This window comes from Parus major, chromosome 19 (genome assembly GCF_001522545.3).
Source record: "Parus major isolate Abel chromosome 19, Parus_major1.1, whole genome shotgun sequence".
Classification (NCBI taxonomy): domain Eukaryota; kingdom Metazoa; phylum Chordata; class Aves; order Passeriformes; family Paridae; genus Parus; species Parus major.
Window position 1 is genome coordinate 5,555,410 of NC_031787.1, and position 22,083 is coordinate 5,577,492.

The 22,083-nt window shown below is 51.9% G+C and overlaps 1 protein-coding gene across 3 annotated transcripts; it reads right to left on the bottom strand.

Annotated features, from left to right (window-relative positions):
- Positions 1 to 1,929: 1,929 nt before the first annotated feature.
- Positions 1,930 to 21,768, bottom strand: FLOT2 (flotillin 2). 3 transcript variants are annotated; one of them, XM_015646867.2, is made up of 11 exons: positions 21,640 to 21,768; positions 14,053 to 14,134; positions 9,893 to 9,983; positions 5,904 to 6,027; positions 5,392 to 5,510; positions 4,866 to 4,979; positions 4,654 to 4,773; positions 4,074 to 4,288; positions 3,774 to 3,957; positions 3,472 to 3,621; positions 1,930 to 3,300 (listed from the first exon to the last, which is right to left on the bottom strand). In XM_015646867.2, the coding sequence occupies exons 1-11, from the start codon at positions 21,764 to 21,766 to the stop codon at positions 3,262 to 3,264; spliced, it is 1,365 nt and encodes a 454-aa protein (XP_015502353.2). In that variant the 5' UTR covers positions 21,767 to 21,768; the 3' UTR covers positions 1,930 to 3,261. The 3 variants fall into 3 exon arrangements, with proteins under 3 accessions (XP_015502353.2, XP_015502354.2, XP_015502355.1); XM_015646868.2 differs by lacking the exon at positions 9,893 to 9,983 and adding an exon at positions 11,966 to 12,056; XM_015646869.3 differs by lacking the exons at positions 14,053 to 14,134; positions 21,640 to 21,768 and adding an exon at positions 11,966 to 12,035.
- Positions 21,769 to 22,083: the final 315 nt, after the last annotated feature.

Consider the following 22,083-nt stretch of genomic DNA (forward strand, 5'->3'; position numbering starts at 1 on the left):
AGGTGAGGTACGGGGTACACGTGGGTGCAGGGAGTCTGTGTTCCCCTGGGGTGGGTGACCTCTGTAGTGCTGTGCCCCTGGCCTCTTTGCTCTCCTGAGGGACATGACCCCTAGCAGTGTGTCCCCAAAAAAAGGATTTGTCCTCCTGCCTTTAGGGACACCATGGAAAGACATTCCCCCTCCCAGGAGGATGTGACCCTTTGAGGGACGCATCCCCCAGTTAGGCATCCCCAAAGGACACGCTCCCCTGGCCATGTGTGTCCCCTGGAGGGATGTAACCCCCAGCTGTGTTCCCCCAAGGCCATGCCCCTCCTGACCACATGTGTCCCCAAGAGGGCTGTGTCCCCTCACTGCACATGACCCTGGTCATACCTGTCCCCTGGCCATGCGTGTCCCCAGATGGCTCCACCCCCAACCATGAGTGTCACCTGCCTGTGCATGACCCTGGTCATTTGTGTCCCCCCAGCCCTGTCTGTCCCCACAGGGCCACATCCTGCAGCCAGTGCTGTGCCATTGTGCCGGCTTGTTTGTGCCAGGACAGGCTGGCATTCCTGGAAGTCAGCTGGGGGGAGGTGATAATCTCCTGCGAGGCCGGGGCTGTGTGCACCGGGGTCCCGATAAGCAGCAGCCTCTGGCTATCAGGGATCCTGCCCTGCCACACAAGGTGTCCCTGGACCCACTGTCACCTCTGGGTGACAGGAACAAGGGCAGCATGGCCCACACCCCCCCGGCCTAGGCAGACCCTGACAGGAAGGGTACAGGGTCAAGCCCTGGTCTGAGCCTGTGCCAGGGCATGAGGTTGCGGGGATCTGGGGGCTGCAAGAGACCTCCTGTTTTGATCCCCCTTGTGACCCAGAGGTGTCCTGGAGCCTGTAGTGTTCCCCAAACTGTGGCATCCCCAGCATGCAGAGCAGTGACACAGGCAAAGTGTCCCTCAGTCCCCCGAGCCCTGCCAGCTCCAGGTGAGTCCCAGGGATTATCCCATGGGATTGTCTCCATGCTGGCCGGTGCCTGCCAGCCCTACCCCAGTACTCGAGGGCTGCCCTGCCCTGTGGCCTTGTACCCCACAGTGGTAGAGGGGCCTGAGCACCCCCCAGGCTGGTAGCACAGAGCTGGTGTGGGAACCCCGGGGTGCCAGAGGAGACCCCCGTGTGCCACAGCCCTCCCAGCAGCCGTGCTGCCCAGGACAGCGTGTCTGCCTCCAGATAAGGAGGCACTGGGACCTGCAGAGCTGTCCCCACCCTGTCTATCTGCAGGGCCACCTTGCAGGACACAAAGGACAGGGCCTGTTGTCCTGCCCTGGGTTTGGGGGAACATGAAGAAACCATTTTCCCCAGAGAGGGTGGTGCAGCAAAGCCCCCCATGCCCAGCCCCATGGTGGCTGTCACTGGTCCAGCCTGCAGGGTGACCCCAAGCAGGACAGGTCCACCCAGACCCACCCTGCTGTCCCCAGCACAGGGAAGGGCGTGTGGGGCTGCGACAGGGCTCCAGTGGCAGGGCCATGGGACACGAGGTGCTGCCACCAGCCTGGCTGCTGTGACACAGCGCCTTCAGCACCTGCCAGTCCTTCTCCAAACCCCGGGGTGCCACTCTTTGGGGTGCCCCAGCAATGGTCACCCCCTGGGCTAACACGGGCCATGCAGTGCAGTTCATTCAGTGCCACCTGGCTTGACACACATCCCTGTGGGAGCAGGACAAGGTTCTACCCCCACGGAGGGCTGTGACACAGAGCCCACGGGGACACGGTGACCATGGGGAAGCCACCAGCTCCCAGGAGCTTTGCAGGAGCAGTGGGAGCCGGAACGCCGCCTCCCCTTACCCCTCGTTCCCCCAGCCCAGTGGGAAAACTCCGGGGCCAGCAGCTCCCGGCCAGCTCAAGCTGTGCTGGGGTGGGACAGACGGACGCGAGGGACGAGACAGAGCCCAGGCAGGAGGTGACAAGGGTTTATTATCTGACAGCAGCGGGGTGGCGGGCGCAGGCACAAGCAGATAGGGCCCGGCCCGGCCCGGCACGCCTGCCCGGCCAGCGCCAGATCCGCCCCCGGGGCAGCGCAGCCTGGCGCTGATAACGCCGCTCCCCCCGCCCCGGCGGCAGGGAGGGCACGGGGGAACCTGCAGCACCCAGCACCCGCCACGGGTCACTCCTGGCAAAGGACTCCGCCTGGAGGGACCCGTACTCGCCCTACGGCACGGGCTGGGGGCACCGAGCTGCGGCTGCAGGACCCCCAAACGCCACCACTGCCAGCAGTGCCAGGCTGACTTCACACACGGGTCTGGCTGTGCCAGCCACACTGAACACAGGCACTGAGACAGGCAGGGAAGGGACACGGGCCAGCACAGGGCTGTGGTGGCATTGTGGGGAGGACGGGCACACACGGGACACAGTCTCTTTGACAAGGCAGCAACGCCACTGGCCGTGCAGGGGGAGGGAGGGAGGCAGGGGCGCTGTACAGGCTGTGCTGGAGGAGCCTGTCCCCACCTCTGACCACCACTCTGTTTGAGCAGTTGTGGGGTCGGGAAGTGCCACAGCACCCGGAGACAGCCACAGTGGCTTCACTGCCCTCTCAGGGGATGGCTTTGGCACAGCGCTACTTTTTGGTATTCGTGATGGTGAGATCTCACCAGGGCTGAGCTGGGAACCCTCTGTCCCCTGGAGCTCTCCCTGCTTCAGAACCTATGAAGAAAATTCCCCAAGCATGGGAGAGGGCAGCACCCACTGCTAGTGCTGGATAGTCACCTTCCTGGAGGGTTGATTGTCACTCACCCAGCTTGGGCAGGGCTGCTGGCACTGGGGGTGACACACAGGGACACGGAGAACCAGCCACAGGGAGCTGGGGGCAGAGCTGGGACAGGGCCCAGGAGGGTCACTGAGAGAAGGCATGGAGCCCAGGGGAGGGGGGTCCTGGTTCTCTTCCTAAAACTCCCCATCCCAAGCCTCTGCTCCAAGTCCCAGGTATTCACCCCAGGGCAGAGAACAGCAAGGCACCAGGACTGCAACATCAGACAAGCTGCCAGTCATAACTGGGGATGGGACTGGCCTGAGGTAACACAAAGTTAATTAGAAAATAAATTCTCTCTCAGCCTTGGAATAAAAAGAGCAGCAGACAGGACATGCATCTTTCTGGCCCTACAAAATAAGGCACCAGTTACAAACAAAACTCGGATTGTCTTTGATATAAAAGGAATTCCCATGTGTCAAAGGCAGTTGATGTTTGAGTGCATAACAGGGAGTGATCTTCACTAGCTTTGGGTTGGTCAGCCTCATTTCATGGCCTCGGTGGCTCTCTGGAACAGAGGAAGCTGCAGGAGGGGAAGAGAGAAGCTGTTAGGTCTGTAGGAGGGGGAGGCAGGGCGCTGCCAGCACTCTGTGGCTGTCAGGGCTGAGGAAGGAGAGGCTTCCTGGGGAACTAAAAGCTTCCAGGCAGGTCCCTGTGCCCTAAGAGCAGCTGGCATTGCCAGTGCCCAGCTCACCTTTGTGAGATCCACACCAGTGATGGCACGCACAGAGGCAGGGACCTCAGCCAGGAGCCGGTTCACATCAGACATGGTGCTGCCTTTCTCTCCACTGAGAATAACAATCTCATCCACTTTGGAGAGGGGAGCAGATACTTTGGCAGCAATCTGGGGGAGTAGGGTGAACAGAGAGTCAAGGAACTGCTCAGCAGTTCACTGGGAAAGGTCCTGCAGGGCCTTGCTGTGCCCTGAGGAGACCTGGCCCAGTCTGGGAACTCCCCCAGCCCACCTGGAGCATGGGAAAGCTGTCCCCTCCTCACCTCAGGCAGTGCATCCAGCACTAGAGCTAGCTGGGCAGCTTCTCCATACTTCTGGAGCGCTTCTGCTTTCAGCTTCAACCCCTCAGCCTCCGCCATCCCAACAGCCTCGATCACAAAAGCCTCGGCCTCTCCAATCTTGCGGATCTTTTCTGCCTCCGCCTGAGCAAGGAGGATTTGCTTCAGCCTGGAAAGGGTAAAGCAGCCCTGCAGCAGCCTGGATCCCTGCAGAGAGCCCAGAAGCTGGGGCTCAGGGCAGCACTGTGCTCCCAGCTGCCCAGCCCAGGGCAGGGGCTCACTCACTTCTCTCCCTCAGCGATCTGCTGGATGCGATAGGCTTCGGCCTCAGCCGGCTGCTTCACGGTGGCCACCAGCTCCTTCTCCATCCGCACCACCTCCTTCTCCTCCACCTCAATCTGCTTCTTGCGCTCCACCACCTCGATTTCGATCTCCTCCTGACGGATCTTCTGCTGCTCCCGGGCACTCTGGAGCTCGTAGGCCAGCTGGGCCTCTGCAGTCTGCACATGGGGGAGAGGAGAAAAAGGGGTCTGGGCCTCAAAACCAGACATGACTCCTGCTATTGAACCTTTTCCCAGTGGTGACATCCCAATCCTCAGTGCTGCTCTTCCCACAGCACTTAAGCCCAACCAGCTCCAGGTTCAACCCTCCCCATCCTTTCCTCTTCTCCAAGTCCCACCAAACTGCTGCAACAGGAGAGGAATCTGCTGTGAGAAGCTCACAGTGACATACAGACCTGAGAACCTGGGTTCTCCATCTCCAGCTCTCCTAATAGATGCAGGAGGAGGAAGATGACAAGTCCCAGAGCTACCAACACCATCACAGAGCCTCCAGGGAACAGCAGTGGGCTGTGAGATACTCTCACCTTAATGTTGACCTCCTCAGTGAAGGCAGCTTTCTGCAACTCAAAAGCTCGTTTGGAATCTGCTATTTTGGTATCTGCCATGAACTTGACATCCAGCATTTCTTTCTTGCACTCTGCCTCCTGCGGAGAGGGAACAGAGAGCAGAGCTTCAGGGTGTGTAGCTGGAGCAGAAGAGGCTGCTCCAGGGAAGCCCAGCATGTCTCCAGACTCACCCGAATACCAGCATCCCGCTCGGCTTCTGCCACTCCAATGTCTGCATCCCTTTGGACAGCTGCAATCTGAGTCTTCCCCAGAGAGCTCAGGTAATCCACTTTATCATAGACATCCTGGGGAGAGGAGATAGGTCATAGCCACTTCAAATGAGCTCCATCTTGATCCCTTTCCCATTGAAGCTCAGTGCAGTCAGGCCAGGGTCAGAACGCATCATGTCAGCTGCTCCTCCAAACAAACAGGGAGGGCAGGGAGAAGAAAGCCATCCCGACATCTTTCCTCACTCCCAGGAGACTGGGTTATCAGCCAGCTCTCTCCACAAGCCTGTTTACAGAGGCAGCTACCCGGCAGCTCTTGGCCCAGCTGCCTGGATACAGGACATGCTGTGGCGGCTGTCATGGAAACTCCTGAAGGGCTGGGACAGGCTGTCAGCCTGAGTCTTCCAACTGCAGCAGGGGTCAGGGCCAGACTCTCTCCTGCTGCTCCTATGGCTCTGCCTGGAGTGCAGTGCCCAACATTTGGGCATACCTTGATGGTGAAACTCAGGATCTCGATCCCCATGCGACCCACATCAGGAGCTGCCACCTCCCGCACCAGCTTGGCAAACTGGTCCCTGTCCTGGTAGATCTGCTCCACTGTCAGGGTACCTGCAGAGGGGAGGAAGGTGAAGACTTTATTTGTAACAGGTAACATATAAAATGTGGGTCTAAGCTCAGCAACATCCTTGTTGTCCCTAATCTCTTCAAGCCTGGGCACAAGGGTGCAATCCTCTGCCACAGCAGTGGCAACATCTCAGCCACCACCCACATGTGCTACTTGTGGCCCTTGGGGACTCAGACATCTCTCACTGCAGGCACCAAAATCTCATTTATCACAAGGCCCAGCCACACAGAGAGAGCTGCTGGAGGGGAGATGCCACCTCTGCAGGTGGCAGAGGAAGGTCCCATGTGGCTGCGTGGTGGCAGCGATACTGCTGGGACCAGCCAGCTGAGAAGGGACAAAGCCACTCAAGATGTCTCCAGGGGATGAGCCCCTCATACCCAGGATGGAGCGCAGGTGTCCCTCCAGCGTCTGCAGGACCACGTTCTTCACATCCTGCACGTTCTTCCCCAAGAACTGCTCACAGGCCACAGCCAGGAGCTCCTTCTCAGTCATTATCTTCACCTAGAGACAGGAGACAGAACCAAACAGACTGAAGGTGTCTGTCCAGGAGGTGCAGGTACCCAAAAGCAGCAGCAGCAGCAGAAGCAGCAGTACCACCACCAGGCTGCCCTGCTACTTATGCTCCAAGGGACCATGCTGAGCTGTCACCATGCTGAGCCAGGCCACTGGACCAGCCAGAGAGCCCCTGTCCCGACCCTGACACTAGCTCAGCATGGAGGTGTTCAGCAGTAGGGGCAGAGCCTGGCCCTACCAGTCCCAACCCAGTCCCAACAGAAACCCTACAAAACCCTTTGAAATAGCAGTTCAGCCACTGCACCAACACCAGAGTCAGAAGAAAGCTGGGTATTACCACCCCTGGCCAAAACCTGTTTTGTTACCTTCCACTTTCTCCTCTGTCACTAGAATTAATTTTTCTGACCCTGAAAAGGCAGAGAGTGAGAAAGAGTGACATGCCCAAGGAGCAGCTTGGGAACAGGGGTTCCATTCAGTGTCCCCTGGAAAGAGAGATGAGACAATAAAGGCCACTGGTTTGTCATGCCTGTAGCTGGGAGCTCCCAGACATCCTTTGCAATGACCCCAGGATGTCATGGTCAGGGCCTGGCTGTTCTGCTCCACACACTCAGTCTGGTGATGATGCCCAGAGCTGGGACACAGCCACCCCAGTAATGTTATCAGCTCCCTTACACCAGATCCAGGTGTAAAAGTGTCCCCATTCCAGCCAAGCCAGGGTCTTAGGATGGTCCTGCTGGTCACAGGGCTGTTTTTGAAAGGGAAAGTGAATTACAAATCCCTGTGGTGTGTGTTAGGCAGTGGAGATCTGTGCTCTACAGCACACAGCTATGAGGAGCTGCAAACCACCGAGATGACAGCTCCTGGTGGCCCTGTCCAGTCTGAGGGCTCAGGCAAAGGCTGGGCACAGGGACACTCTGTGCCTGGCAGCACCAGAGAAGGAGCAGGTCCATAGGTCCACACAGCTTCCTGGATCCTACAGCACCCTCTCATGGACACAGCTGGGCTGGGCAGGGCCTCCTGTCCCACAAGGAGCTGGTGGCACCCTGAGTCCTGCCCCAAGGGCCTTGGATGGACCTGCTTCAGAGATCTCCAAAGTACAGATGCTGTACAGGGGCCCTCTGAGGGTGCACACTATTGAAAGATTCACAGCCTACAGACCTCATCCTGATACCTTCTAGCACCTTCAGCTGCAAAGTTCTGCAAAGAGAAGTTTTCACTTCTCTTTCTTGAGAGTCTTGTCTGACAGCCCACGCAGGCAAATGATCCCTCTGGAGCTGAACAGCAGCACCTGGCCCAGGCACTGCCAGAGAGCAGGACTGGGACTGACTGTCATGTTCTAAGGGGACAGGAGATGGACCATGCTAGACAGAGTGAGCTGCCCAAAACTTACCTGCCACAACCCTGCCCCTTGTAATGTGAAGAAACACCAACCCAGGCTGAGCCTGTTCCCAACTGCTGCTTCCCAGACTGGGTCTCCTAGTCAAAATGTCAAAAAACCTCAGGCAAGGGTGGCAATCCTCTTCCACATTGTCCCCAAAGCCCCTTGGGATCCTTTTGGGGCCAATTCCACAGTGGTTTCTTGTCCCTACACCCCAGGCCAGCAGTGTGCTCTTCCCACACAAGGGGGAGTTGGGAGAGCTACTCTGGAGCTGCACTCAGAGCATGAGCCCTGCATGAGGCTCCTCTCACAGCACATAGGAGATTTTTGCAAGTATCAAAATCAATTAGACTCAGCAGCGACATTTATGGTGAGCATCTGCCAGCAATTCCACCTCTCCAAACAATCCCCACCCTCAGGAGCTGCGGGGAAGACAGAGCACAGGGCAGGATGTTCATTAGGAGAACCCCTGCAGTACTCAGGAGCAAGGAATGATTCAGCCTCTGGATAAAGCCAGCCATCCTCCACTGGTGAGCCCTGGCCAGCCCACGGGAGTCTGGCTCTGCATGGAATACAGATCCCAACCTCCAAAGCAAAGGCTGCACAGAAGAAACCAGAGATGAGCAATTTGTGCTCAGCGTGTTTTGCAGGGTTTCAGGCAGGGCACTGTGACACTCAAATGTCACTCCCATCAGAGGGAGACCCTTGGCTGGCAGGGAATCAGAGAGCCTCCATCCAGCAATCCTGTGAGCAGGATCGATGCTGCTGCACCCTGCTCCAGCCAGCTGCACTCACAATGAGGGGTGAGCACAGAGAATCCAATTAGCTGGAGGCTCAGGAAAATGCTACAGAAGGATACAGAGCCCAGCTTGGCCTAAGGCAGCAACATCCCAGCACATCCCAGCACCCAGCCAACATGGGAAGGAGGCTACTGGTGAGCACTCATTACATCCCTCCTCAAGAAAAGAACAGCATCTTTATGCACATGAAGCACTTCTATCATTGCAGCAAAAAAGCTGTTTCTTTAGGAATAATTTTTTGAGGTTTTTTCCCATTTTTTTTGCTCAAGCCCATAACTCAAAAAATTTGCCTCAAAAAGTACTTCTGCAGAATTAAGGTAACCTCTGCCATGCACATCCCCAACAGCCTTGAGGCAGCTTTCTGCGTGGCAATTCCTTGGATTCCAGCTTTAAAATTAGCTGTCAGTGGAAAAACTGAACAGTGAGAAAAGAGAATAACATGAATGAGATGAACTGGGCTCTGAATTTTTAAATCAAGGCACCTGGTGGTCCAGCCCTCTGTGACCAGACCATTTTGCAGGATTTCCCAAAACTAGGACGAAAGGGAATGCTGGCTTCAGAGAAATATTAAATACAGAAGGAAAAGCCTACAGATTTAGGAAAAGACTGTGAAGGGAAACATGGATGCACACATTTTTGCCAACCATGCAAAAACCACTGGGATCATGGGACACCTTAGCAGCTAAATGGATATAAAGAACTGGAAACTACATGAAAGATGAATATAAAGTACTGAAAAATAGAAACCAAGGGTGCTGGGTCCATGAGGGATTTTGGTCACATCACTTCATCAGTCAGCAGCTCCCCTTGGCTCCAGAGCTCCCCATAGGGAATGTGGCAGCCACTTGTCCTGTGATAACACACCTGGACATACCTCAGACACACAGTGACAACAGCCCTGCGTGCACTGAGAGCCACTCTTGGTTTGTACACCAAATTTTAGAGCGAGCTGTCAGAAGCAATTTTCAATCACAGCATCCAGCTGCCTATTCAAGGACTCCAAATTCCCTCAAAACTAACATTTTTCTCCCAGCATCCGCCCCAGGGCAGGACCTGGCCCCAAGGACAGACTGTACCAGTACAGCAGACCTCAGACTCCAAGAAGTGCAGGGTTTTGGTGTGCTGCCACAAGCAGCAAAAGTGGGTCTTACATTTGAAGAAAGCTGTAGAGAATCAAAATTCAATTCCAGCCAAAAATTTTACATGCCAATTTTAGTGCCTGGAGGGACTAAGTTCTTTTTTTTAAGCTTTAACTCACCATGAAGAATTACAAGGCCCATGTGCTAACAATAACAATCCAAAGGAATATAATGCTTGATACCATCTCAGGAGGTTATGGGTCAGTCCTGTGGGGTCTCACACAGCTCCAAGGGCACCACAGCACATCAACATTCCACAAACACATCAAGTCACCCCCACACCCCTCATTTGCCACACGGACAAATGAGACACCAGAAAAAAAACATTTTGGGGAGAGAAGGAGAAGTCACAACCCCCTTCACCACATGGAACATGCTGGAGAGTGATTGTACCAACAAGGACAATGTGGTTTGGTACAAAGATTTATTCCAGAGCAGCTGGCTTCTCTCCCTGGACAACAGCAACCTCTTAAGAGGGGAAAACCAGATGTAAGTTAGAGACATGCATTCCTGAAATGATGTTTTGGTTACTGTACCTGTGCCACACCTGTGACAGTTATAGCTACCCCCTCCGCCGTCTCTACGTCCTCACACCTGGGCTGTAACGTCATTATCTCTAGGGAAATCCTGCCAAAAAATGTAAAATATTTGCACGTTTCCAGGTTACACACACTCAGCTATTCCCTTTGCATCTCCTGCCTTGGGCTTACCTGCTGCACTCATCACAGGTAATGTAAGGCAGGCACAGAATGCAGCCAAGGGACCACATCTGTGACTGCAGACAGACAGGACATTGTGGTCAAGAAATAGATTTTCAGATAATGCTCAAAGGTAATTTATCAGCAATGGCTGGAATCCAGACTGGAAATTATCCTGTGGTCCTTTCCCTCCTGCTGGGTTAGTGAGGAACCAGAAGCTGCAGCACTGGGAGCCCCAAGGGCCCTCTGTCAGAGGCTCATTGTGCCACGCTGCCCAATGCCATGGCAGCATGGGGTGTCACTGGTTTAAAAGCACAGCACAGAACTGGGATGCTCCCACCCACCTCACACGAGAGCTGGTGCTTGGCAGAACCTGACACTGGGTTAGCCCTACCACAGACCTATCCCCTGACCTGGTTCACCTCTCTGTCACCCTGAGAATCAGGCCTTTTGATATTGTTTTCACAATTTCTAGCCACCTTCCCAAGAAAGTAACTATAAACGTAGGTGTTTATACATTCCATTAAAGATAGGCCTTTTGATGGACATCTCTCATGGCCAGTGTGGTTGGGAAGGTGGTAACCTGACTATCCAATCCCTGGTCATTGCTGAGAACCTATAAATACTGAAAGAACAAATAAACTTCCTTCTTCTTTCATCACACTTCGAGCTGCATCTGTGTGAATCATTTTGGGACCTCTCCCTCTATTTTTATATTTTATTTGTCCCGTGACCCTATGATGGAAATGAGTCTCCAGTTCTTTATGGCCATGCCTGTGGAATATCAGGCACCCAGGAACAGATCCTGCAGCTCCAGAGCTTTCCCAGTCACCCCAGGTGGGCTCGAGGTACTTTGGTCAGTCCCAGCAATCTGCAGGTCACAATTTGGTAAAACAAAGGACATCTCTGGCTGTGGTAGGTTCTGTTCCAGGAAGCCAAGCCTGGCTCCTGTGTCAGCCATAACGAGCCAGAAAGACGCTGAGAGTCAGGACAGGGAGCCACGGGGCAGAGAGTTTGTGTCAGTGAACATCAGGTCAAACATCTGAACCATGAAGGGGCTGTCCTGGGCTGCTTTATGCATGCTGAGTTGCTCCAGGATTGACTGGAAGTGCTGAAACCTATCCCTGCTAGTTCATGCCTGCCTTGGCCACTGTCCTAATTAAACTGGCACGCAAACTGGGAGCTGATAAAACACATCCCACTGTCCAGGACATGCACAGGCATCTTATGCCATGTGTTCACAGTTTTAATCAGATCCTGCAGGATTTCAGCCTTCTGACGGCCTAATCTAGACTTGGAATTTAATTTCCAAACTGTTCTGATTCTTAGTTCTGTTCACAGGGATATTTAGTCATTACTGGTTCATAATGCCAGTCCTGTGCACTGCAACTCATCTGAGGTCTCTGCTGTATTTTCAAAGGTGACAACATCCAAAATGGGCAGTGTCTTCATGTGGAGGAAGAAGGGCTGAGTGGGAAGCCATAACCAACACTGCAGAGCAAGGCATAATTGCAATTTTGAAATGGCACAAAACCTGCCTTCCCACCTGTCCCAAACCTTGTACAGAATCCAACCTAGCCTGCTCGTGCCTCCACACAAAGGCAGACACCCTTCTGCTCTCCACCAAGCCCACAGTGGAGGCAGTGCTGGCAAGGAAAGGGTTACAGCAGGAGCAAATGTTAGGTACCACAATGCTGAATTTGGAATTTGCCAGGAATGTACCTGTCTTCATTACCTATTAACTGTGGAGTGCCACAGGGCAAGTGCTGGAGAAGGGGAAGGAGAAGAGAGTATGGAGATTTCAGTTGCCATTAGAAAACCATTAGTTTTTATGTTATCCTGCTGCTGCTGCTGCTCAAAACAGAGGGATAAACAGTTAGACAGTTTGTTAGGAAGCTGGTGGATTATTACCTGTGCAACCCCTGTTACGTACAGTGGGACCCCCTCCGACGTCTCAACATTCTCACAGCGACAGAGGATGGTCAAAACCTCCAAAGACACTCTGAGAAGGGAGGAGTAAGGGTAGGACAGCAAATACACAGAGCAGTTATCAGAGAGTAAAACACTTGTTGCAAAGGACAAGATGAGACTTTCAGGTTTCAGCTTTTCCCTGGTCAGTTTGCCTTTCATCCACTGCCCACTCCCAGGGCTCCATAATCAGCTTCCCTTGTCATGGGAGGGAGTTTACAGCATGCAGAAGTTCCTTTTAATGAGGATAAACAAGCTGGGGGCTCATCCCCACCCTGCACATGAAACTGTGTCATCCTGGTATCAGCTGGAGTTCTCTGTTGAAGTAGTCTTTGCACACAGAAAAACTCCTTTTGGTAGTGATTTAGATGCTTCTATGTCAGTATTTAAGAGAGGAAAGATAAATGAAAACACCAGGGACCTGGCTACCCACCCCTGGCTAAGGCACTGAGGAGGGAAGCTGCTTCCAAGTGCTGTCCTTCAGGGAAGCTGAATTAACACCATTTGGCTTTCCCAGAGGCATGTTAGACCACGCTGTCTCTCTCCATGCTTTTATTTCTGACCCCTAAGCAGGGATAGCATTTTTTCCCATTGTTTTTCCCCAGTGTTCAAGGTTTCAGCAGGGTAAGTGCCCAGCACTCTGCCAGTTCTAACTGTTCCTTTTGTTCCCAGGTTAATGCTACCTGGCGGGATGCCGCTGACAGCAACACAATTGCTCCTGTCTCTCTTGCTGTCTTCTGGAACTGCTCTGGCAGTTCCAGAAAAAATGTCCTAATTTCAGAGAAGGAAATCTGTCTCACTCCTCATGTTAATGCAGAGGGCTCCATCTGGGGCACAGTTTATGGCATTTGAGAAAGGAGAATTAAGCCCCACATCCCATGGCATGAACTGGTATGGATTTTAAAGTAGAAGATTAGTTTGGATGCTGGAATTCCTGTCAAGAGCCCCATTTGCTAAATAATTCCCAGATCTCTATCATATAACAGCTCATTCCTGGCAATCCAGTTCTTGGCCCTGGATTCAGCCTATCTGTAACTTAATAAATCAGCCTCCCAAATGTATCTGATCTTCTGCACTGGGTAGGTCAAGGTCCTGCACTGTTCTTTGCACTTCTCATAGAAGAAGAGGAGAAGCATGAACCATTTGTTCAATTAACAGTTCTCCCAACAAGATGTCTCACAAAAATTTGGGAATGAAGCTTGTCTGGATTGAATGCAGCCCTTAAACACTGAGCCTGCAAGCTGGGCTTTTCCTTCCTCTCCCACCTCCCATCACGTGCAGAGTGAGGGCAGCCACATGCTCACTTTGCTGGTGGCGACACAAGTATGGGGAAAAGAGGTTGGAAGAGGCTGTAAGGGTTAACTACAACCTCTGGCCATCACTCAGTGTAAAACTCAAAAGTCACATCTTTATCCTTTTCCCTGTTATTTTTTTACACAGAAGAAACCTGGATCAGTGAGGATGAGGGATGTAGTGGGAGGGAACATTCCTACAGATCCTAGGGACAAAGAGCTGTATTAGCAGGACAGCAGCACTACCACAGCATGTCAGCTCAGAGACCCGACAAGCAGCAGCAAGCAAAATCCACGACTGAGGAAAGGGAGAGAAAGGAAATCCCGTGGTTTTAAATCAGAACAGTCTGCTCCCAAGGTGACAGCAGTCAGCAGATCTTTACAGAGAGACTTGAGGAGCAGAGGGGGGCACTGGTGCACTGCAGGCCACAAACTGGTTTGTTACTGGGTGAGGGGTTGGGCCACACTGGGCAGAGCTTGGCTCCTCTTGTGGACATAAAGGCTGTTTGAAAAGCACTCCAGCTGAAAGCATGTGATTTCTTTTTTTGTGTGTGTCTTTTGCACTGTGGCACCCAGCTGTCCCCATGCCAACAGCCAGCAAAGAGCTCCTGATGCTCATCCCTGGTTTCATACACAGTGCCTGATCCAGTGTTCCTAAAGATACTGCTGACAGCCCCACTGGGATGATTTTGCCACATTCCTACTCCAAAAGCCCACGAATATCAGGGGTCTCCTTACCTCTGGGTGTCAGTAATGCACCACCAAGCCCAGGCCCAGCCTCCATACACATATTGCTTCTCATCAGAGCCACAGCAGCCACCTGCAGCACAGCAGAGAGCAGAGACATCAGGATTACACACATGCACATGCTCTTGGGAATAACTTACAAGCAGAGGAGTTCACACTCTTCCTCCTCTCCATTCACAGTGATTCACATGGCAGTTCTCCCAAGGCAACCTTTTTTGGAATTGCCTTATAAAGTTGGAAAGTAGTATTTGTATAATTCACTATGACCAACAGTAACACATGGAAAGGGACTGTATCTCAAACCAGGGCTTTATTTTAGTTTTGTTATGCCCTTTTGGCAACCAGAATCAATCTAAGTATCTTCAACTGTGATGTTAACTGTTATGGAAAGCCACCTCCCTTCCTTCACACCACCCTTAACTTCCCACAGGAGTTCTCAAGTCAGTATTGGAAGAGGGAAGAACCCCATAGCTCCCAAAAAATACTTCCTAGTTCTGATTTGTGCAAGTAGCACTGTGTCTGATGCTTTGCTGGTCCATTTCAGAGTTGGATGTGCCCAAGATTCAGGAACCCTCAAGAACTCTACTAACACATTTAAGATTTGATCCCAGTGAAGCTAGAAGATGCTGTCTGGATTTTGGTATCTTTGATTTAAGGAACAAGACACCTGCTGCCTTTCAAGAGAGCACCCTGCCAGTTATCAGCCTCAGGATTCATGGCTGGGAAGGGAGAAACTCAGCAGCTCTCTGGCTCAGACCTGGGAGCTGCTGACTCTCAGGCAGATCGAGGCCAGAATTCCCTCTCTCAGCTGCTCTGCATAATCACTCTTACTACAGCAGTGCCCGAGGGCCTCAGCGAGGAGAGTGCTGTACAAACAGAGCAACAGACAGTTGCAGCCCTGCGGGATAGATCTATGCAGGCAAGACAGAGCCGGCGCAGAGGAAGAGCAGGAATGCAGAAAACAGAGTGGCTCTGGGAGCTTTAGGTTGTGGGAGGGGAAAGGGAGAAGGGTGAAGCCAACACCACTTTCAAGAGAAATGACCAGTATTGTTTGCTACTGTAAGTCAAAATGAAGAAGCAGAAGCAACACACACCCAGGCCAGTGTGCCTGCAGGGCCCTCCAACCACAGGAGGGGACTCTGTCCTCTTTGTTCTCCTCCTCCTTGCTCCTCCTCTTCCTCCAATCCCTCAGCATTTAGCAATCTTCTGCCTACTTCCAAACACTGTCTGCTTCCAGACACTGGCCACACACTGCCTGCTTTGATGGCTTCCATGCAGTGGTTGACAAACCAGCAGAACTGCCCCATCTGCAATTCTTCACCCTTGTAAGAGTTAAACACAAACAGGAAAAGGCTTTACACACTTTATCAGATCTGTGCTGCATAGCCTGGAGGAATATTCTCCTGTCACCTCTGAGCCAGCCTTTGGATAGCTTTTTCCCATAGCTGAAAGACTATTTCAGCCAGGCAAGCGTTACAGAAGCTGATGATACAACATCCTGCAGTAACCACAATGCCTTTAACATTTCTTGGAGGGCGTCAGCACAGTTAGCTCAGCCTTTCAGCCAGACCCTTGTTTTCCAAGAACAGGAAGGGAGGTGTTCCTGGCACTCAGGAAAAGCAGCACCACATGGAAAGGTATTTTATTTCCCAGGGTCTATGTGGTCTTTACTGAACCTCTGTTAATTTTTTTTTAAAAATAATATCATGAGAAAGCTCTGCACCCTAAACCCACCATTGTTACAGGAAAGTGTCTCTCCACACAGATGTTCCTCTTCTTCTATAGGAAATGCAAGGAAATACCGTATTTAGAATCACACACAAAACGAGCTCCCCATTTGCTTCCTGGTGCTACACAATACAGCTGCAGAGCACATTCTACTGAGCTAGATTATATGTCAAAAACGGTTCAAAGCCTAAAAAAACCAGAGAAAACTAACACATTAAGGAGGAGTGGGATGCCAGCCAGTTGCTTTCATGCATGCTGGACATCTGAGTGCAGCAGAGCTCTGTCCTGGTAAAGGCTGAGGAGCCGAGGGCTCATTTTCCATGGCAGTTCTGCCGCCTCTTTCTCAATTCTCAGGCAGCAAGTGAAAAAGGAACTAACAAAGCGAAATCTTTGCAAGGCTAAAGAATAAACCCTCCTGCACAATGAGATTTGGCAGAGAAATTGCCTTTTCCAGCTATAATACGCCCACTGTTCCAGCAGACTGGGTTTCACAGTCGTTTCCACAAACATCCACTGTGCCTCTTCCGGGGCAGTGTGCAGGGCCACAAATGGAGGATTCATAGCCAGGAAGCTGCCAGCCAGCTTGGCCTCTTCCCAATGAAGGGGTTCCATGTTCGAGCAAGAATTCCCAGAGCCAGGAGAAAGTATGTTGTCTGTTTGTTTGGGGTTTTTTATTATGAAATAAGATTAATCGCTTGGGAGTTGGTAGATAAAAGGAGCTCTTAGCAGATGCAGGAAGTGAGCAAGGAAGAACGTGGGCCTCAACAGTTCTGGAGACACAGAGCTCAAAGCATCAAAGCTGGGATGATCTGAAGAAGCTCTGTGTTGTTTGCTCTCCCAGGTAACTCGGGCACTGAGTTACCTTTCCATCAGGAAGTGGTGAGCATTCTGAAATCAGGTCATGGTAAACAGGCTGCTGAGTGCAGGTGGACCAGGAAAAAGCTGATAACTGAAAACAGTTACTGACAAAAGATAATGCGGAGATAGAGGAAGGCAAAAGCATCCATAAAGAAAATCACGTTCTAAAGCAGGGCCCAGACTAAAGTCAGTGTCTGGTTCTTAGGCCTCGCTGTGCACATAAATTAGGCTTTGTTCACATGCAGAAATGGTACAAGGTTAACAAAAATTAATTTAAAAAGATGCAGGGTTTTGAGTTGAATCCGTAAAAGCCTCTGATAGTCACTGCAGCAGATGAAAGCAGATTACACTGGCTATCTTGTTCTGGATGTATTCTATATGAACATGACTTAATGAGTAACAATGCCATAGAGTGAGTTTAAAAACACATTTAATAACTCATCTCATAAACAGCAACTCAGAGAAGACAAACTTTATTAATAAGAGAAGCTATGCAACAACATCACTTAGATACTACCCCAAAATTCCTTCTGGAAACCAAAAGGAAAGATCTGAGGTTATTGTCCACCTCTTCCTAATAGGCTTTCCTAAGTTTGCAAGTCCTGGAGATTTAACAAGTACATGACAAGGGAAACCTTGAGCCCCACCACGTTCAAAAAGGTGAAGAAGCACCTCGTGAGAAGGAAAGATCCCAGATGAGGTGCTTAAGGGCCCTTTTGAGCACTCATGACTTGAGACCAGCTGCAATGCTGCATGCAGCAACCCCTGAGCATCACAAGCAGTGAGAAACCAACCCTGGGGAAAAAGTTTTGGCTTGCCAAAATGACAAACCTAAATCTGCAGGAGCACTCAGTTAAACCAGGCAGATGACCATCAATGCCACTGCAAGTTTCCTGCATGGCTTGCCTGGTGCAAGAGGTGGGACACCCCAACCACAACCCTGGAAACTGAATGAACTGAATGAACTGTATGAACACAGGGCAAAACCTCATGAGACCCAGCTGAAGCTGCGTGCTCCTTCCCATAAACTCTTATTTCTTTTGAGGCTGAAGAACTGGAATTACACCATCAGTGTGAGGGTTCAGGTGGCTCTTGCTGCCTACCACGTCTTTCTACAGGACATGGCCTGGACCACCTTCTTCTATTTTCATGCAATAGACTCTTCTCACCTAAAAGTAACTTCTACATTTCTCCTCCCTGAACTGCACTAGATTTTGTTCAGCCCACTGGGTCAATCTCCAGAGTTTGTTTTGATCCTGGTCCAGCTCTTCAAAGCTCTCGAACCCATTTCCAGCTCAGTCTGCAAATTCAATAAGCACATTCTCGATTCCATTATCCAAGCCAAAACAAGGAACTTACTTGATAAATTCTTTCAGCTGAACAGTGAGTTACTGTCAAGTTCCCTGGCAGTGGTCTTCCAGGCAGTTTCATATCAATTTCATAATATCTGAGAAACCAGTTCCTCCTTGCACTCTGAACTGTAGGTCTCTTGCAGGAAGGGCTTCAAGAGCCTCAAGAAATCCTTATTTCAGGCTTTCAACTTAGAAAATAGCACATGAGCAGTTCTTGAAGGGGTAAGAGGGATGCAGTAACAGTATAGAAGAGCTTAGAGCAGCCCTGGAAGGGTTACATACTGACTGCTGGCATGCAGCAACAAATTCCTACACAAAACTAGAATTAATTGCTACCTCTTCTTTTACTTTGACAGACATCAAGGAGCCCCAAAGGGTGTTGCACCAAAGTAAAATTTGAGAAACTGGGCTGGACTGTATTTCTCAAGCTGATTTCTGCTCACCTAGGGAGCAATCAGATTAGCTCAATATGGTAAATACCTCTACTTGTCTTCTTCTAGGTGTTACAAGCAACATATTTGTTTCAGTAGTCTCCTAGGAAACAAAGCTGGGTTGGATGGGTTGCAATCCCCTGAGTTTTTTTCCTCCTTTCACTCCCTAAACTTTTGCTGAAGCAGGAGTTTGTTTTGACACAGGAACAGGGAGAGCCATGAGCACTTCCCCCTGTCAGGTATGTCCAGCTGTTCCCTCAGAGCTCCTCTGCTGCTGCCCTTGCCAGCCAGAAGGAAAATGCCCCAAATGTAGAAATTTGAGCAACACTGTTTGGGAACTGTTAGATGAACATGGCCAATATAAATACAGATTTCCCTATTATGACACTGTGGAAATATCATAGTGCTGTATTTCAAAACCAGCAGATCGACCCTTAGCCACAAAAGATGCACTTAACCAGATTGTAACCCAAACCCAGCATTTCACAGCCTATTTGGCTGGTGGGAACATTCAGATATCAGGATGAACAGGTACCTGGTGTACCTCCCTGAAAACTCAACCAGCTCCAGTTGTGCTCAACGTGGGCTCAGTGATGTGCCAGGCTCCTGCCAAGGTCTCCTCAGACCTTGCACCAAGGGAGTCTCACAGAAAAGTCAGACCCACAATCTGGGGAGATTCAAGACTCTGTGGGGTATTCTTACAAATCCTGGGCCCCACAATTCACCAATGTATCAATAAGCAGTGCAGTTTCTTAGAAGGAAGTCGATGTAGCTCAGCAGGGAAAGGACAGCAGTGCCAGTGGAGTACTGAGCCATGCCTGAGACACAGCTTCCCAAATAAGGCTACAAAGCTCCACGTTCCCAAGGCACAGCTGGATGCTTCTTGAGCACTGGAGGTACTCGAGTGTCTCACAAGAAAGTGAAAAAAAGAACAACCCTCCTCAGAAAAACCCACATGCCAGGGGAGGCCCAGGACTGAAGGCCAAGGGGCACACACTGAGTAAAGAAAATAAAGAAAACCCTCCCACAAAGTGAAGTCTTTCAAATAACTACCACATGACAATTCAAGACTGCAAGCCAAAAGCTTGCCTCTAGTAATATTTGGTTTATTTAAATTAATTTAATTAAAATTTATTTAATATTATTTTGGCTTATTGGTAATTATTATTAATTTCTCCTTTCCTTCCCCTCTCTCCCTAAATCCAACTTAGTATCACACAAATTAATCCTGGCCCACAAGGTCCTCCCTGCTTTTCCCCAGAGGAACATGGCTCAAGTTCCTGGAATTTCAATGGCTTGTAGCTACACCCTCTGACGAATGCATTGGCACTCGCTGTGCACACGGGCAGAGGAGCTGCAGGGCCCTGCAGAGCTCCCAGTTGGTGCCCTCAGGATTCAGCAAATATCTGCAGACTATGTTGGGCAGCAGCTGAGGAAAACCAGTCTGGTGGCAGCTTCAAACCCCGTCCCAACTGGCAGAGCCCAGGGTGATCTCTGCTCCCTTCCCAAAACTGCACTTTGAGGAGTGTCCTGGGCTTGCCGTCCTGGATTGGAAAAGCACTATGCCTGGAACTGCACACAGATGCCACAAATTCCTGCTGGCTCATCCTGGAAGCTGTGCTTTGTACACAGAGCTAGACAGAACCAAACCCAAGCTTTGAGACTAAAGGGCATCCCAGCACACCTGGAGCACGGCTTCCCAATCTTCCCATGAATGTGGCATTTCAACGAGCAGTGCCAGTTTTGACAGGGGTTCTTCCTTTGGAGGGAAGCACAGCATCAGCCCTGGATCCCACTGGGAACTGCAGACCAGGAAAACTGGAAGGAATGCTGCTGCTCTGGGCAGCTGCTGGGTGGAGTTTGTAACTCCTTAGAAGCCATCACCAGAGTGGGCATATTTATTTCCAGAGCTGCAGCCTGCTTCTGGCATCTCTTCAGGAATTCCTGTAACAGGTCTGTCATCCAAGAGAGATGAACTCATAACAGATCAGCCACAGCTCCAAAACCACAATAACATAGTTGCAAGTGTGGCAGAGCTGTGACTTGAGGCACATCCTTGATGTTCACATGCATTTTCTACCGCTGCTCATTACCTTGCACTTGGCCTCAGTCTGTCACAGAATGAAGCTCCCAGCCCTTGCATCACCTAACAATAATAAATTCACCTAACAATGATGAATTAATAATAACCCTGTCCACACAAAGCCTGGTCCATGCCAAAATGCAGCCTGGAGCTTCAGCAGCACTGGAGCAGCTACAGGTTGAATTAGACATGGGGGATTTCACTGCTGATTTGTTTAACCCCAACCTCAGTCACCTCAGTCAGGTGCTGGTGACATTGCACACGTCCAGCAGGCATCACCTGCATCCAGTGCCAGCACCAGTGAGAGTCCAGGTGATGTGCTGGTGAGGAAGCTGCAGCAGGATGTGATGGATGAAGACGGGCACTGCAGGGACAAGCCTGCAGCGCTCTGCCCCGGGGGGATGCTCACACCCAGCTCCCCTTTCCCGGCAAATCCAGGGAAAAGGATGGCTTCCTGGAAATCCTAGCCAAAGCCTGTTGGTGGGAGCACAGAGCTTTGCTGGTGCCACTGCCTGACATCACCTGGAAACAGCAGCATCGGAGGTGCTGCTGTCGCCGGACCTCGCCCACCACTCTGCACTGCTGGGACCCCACCCCGGAGCCTCAGCTCCAGTACAGCATCTCCCATCTCCCTGTCTATTCCCAAATCACTCAGGGCCCTCCTATGACAGGAATACCTCCTAAAATCCCTTGGAGTGCCCTGACAGCCAGGAGCCCTCATTTCCCCCTCCTTGCAGACCCCATTGAGAGACACCCCCCCCCGCAACTCCCACATCCTCTCCATGACAGTTCGCCCCGACAGGGACTCCTCAAGCCCCTGAGAGTCCCCTCACAGCCAGGACTCTCCGATTTCCCTCTCCCATGAGGCTCCACCACAGAGACACCCCCCCCCAATTCCCTCAGGCCCGCCAGTGATCGAGACCCCTCAAATCGCTGAGAGCTCCCCCTCAGCCAGGACCCCCAAAGCCCCCTCCGAGCACACCGCATTAGAGCCCCTTCCCAATCCCCCAGGGTCCTCCCACGACAGGGACCACTCAAACCCCTGAAAGTCCCCTCACAGCCAAGACCCCCAACTCCCTCAGGGTGCCCTCCGTGCCATCCCACAGCCCCTCTATCGCGGCCGTACCTGACACCACCAGCGCCTCGTTGGGCCCCACCGTGTGGCAGTTCCCCATGACGGCCCTGCCGCCGCCCAGCCCCCCACAACCCCCCGCGCCTCGCACGGCGGGGGCGCGGCCCGCGGGCACCGCCATCTTGGGGAGGTCGGTGCCACACCTCGGGGGCGGGGCCGGGCTGGGGGCGCCGCCATGTTGGGCACCGCGCGCGCGGGTAACATGGGGAGTGTGCGCATGCGCGGTGGGCCGGGGAGTGAGTGCATGGGGGTGTCTGTGCGTGTGTCTGTCTGTGTCTGTGCATACCCACATCCCCTTGCACACTCATTCACTGTCACCCTCCCAGCTCTGCTGCACCTGCAGGGCATGGTGGGTGTGCAAGGGCCGGTTCCCCTCGCTCACCCCCATTCCACACCCACGCACATTTCTGGCTCCAAAGCCAACCGACCAACCAACAA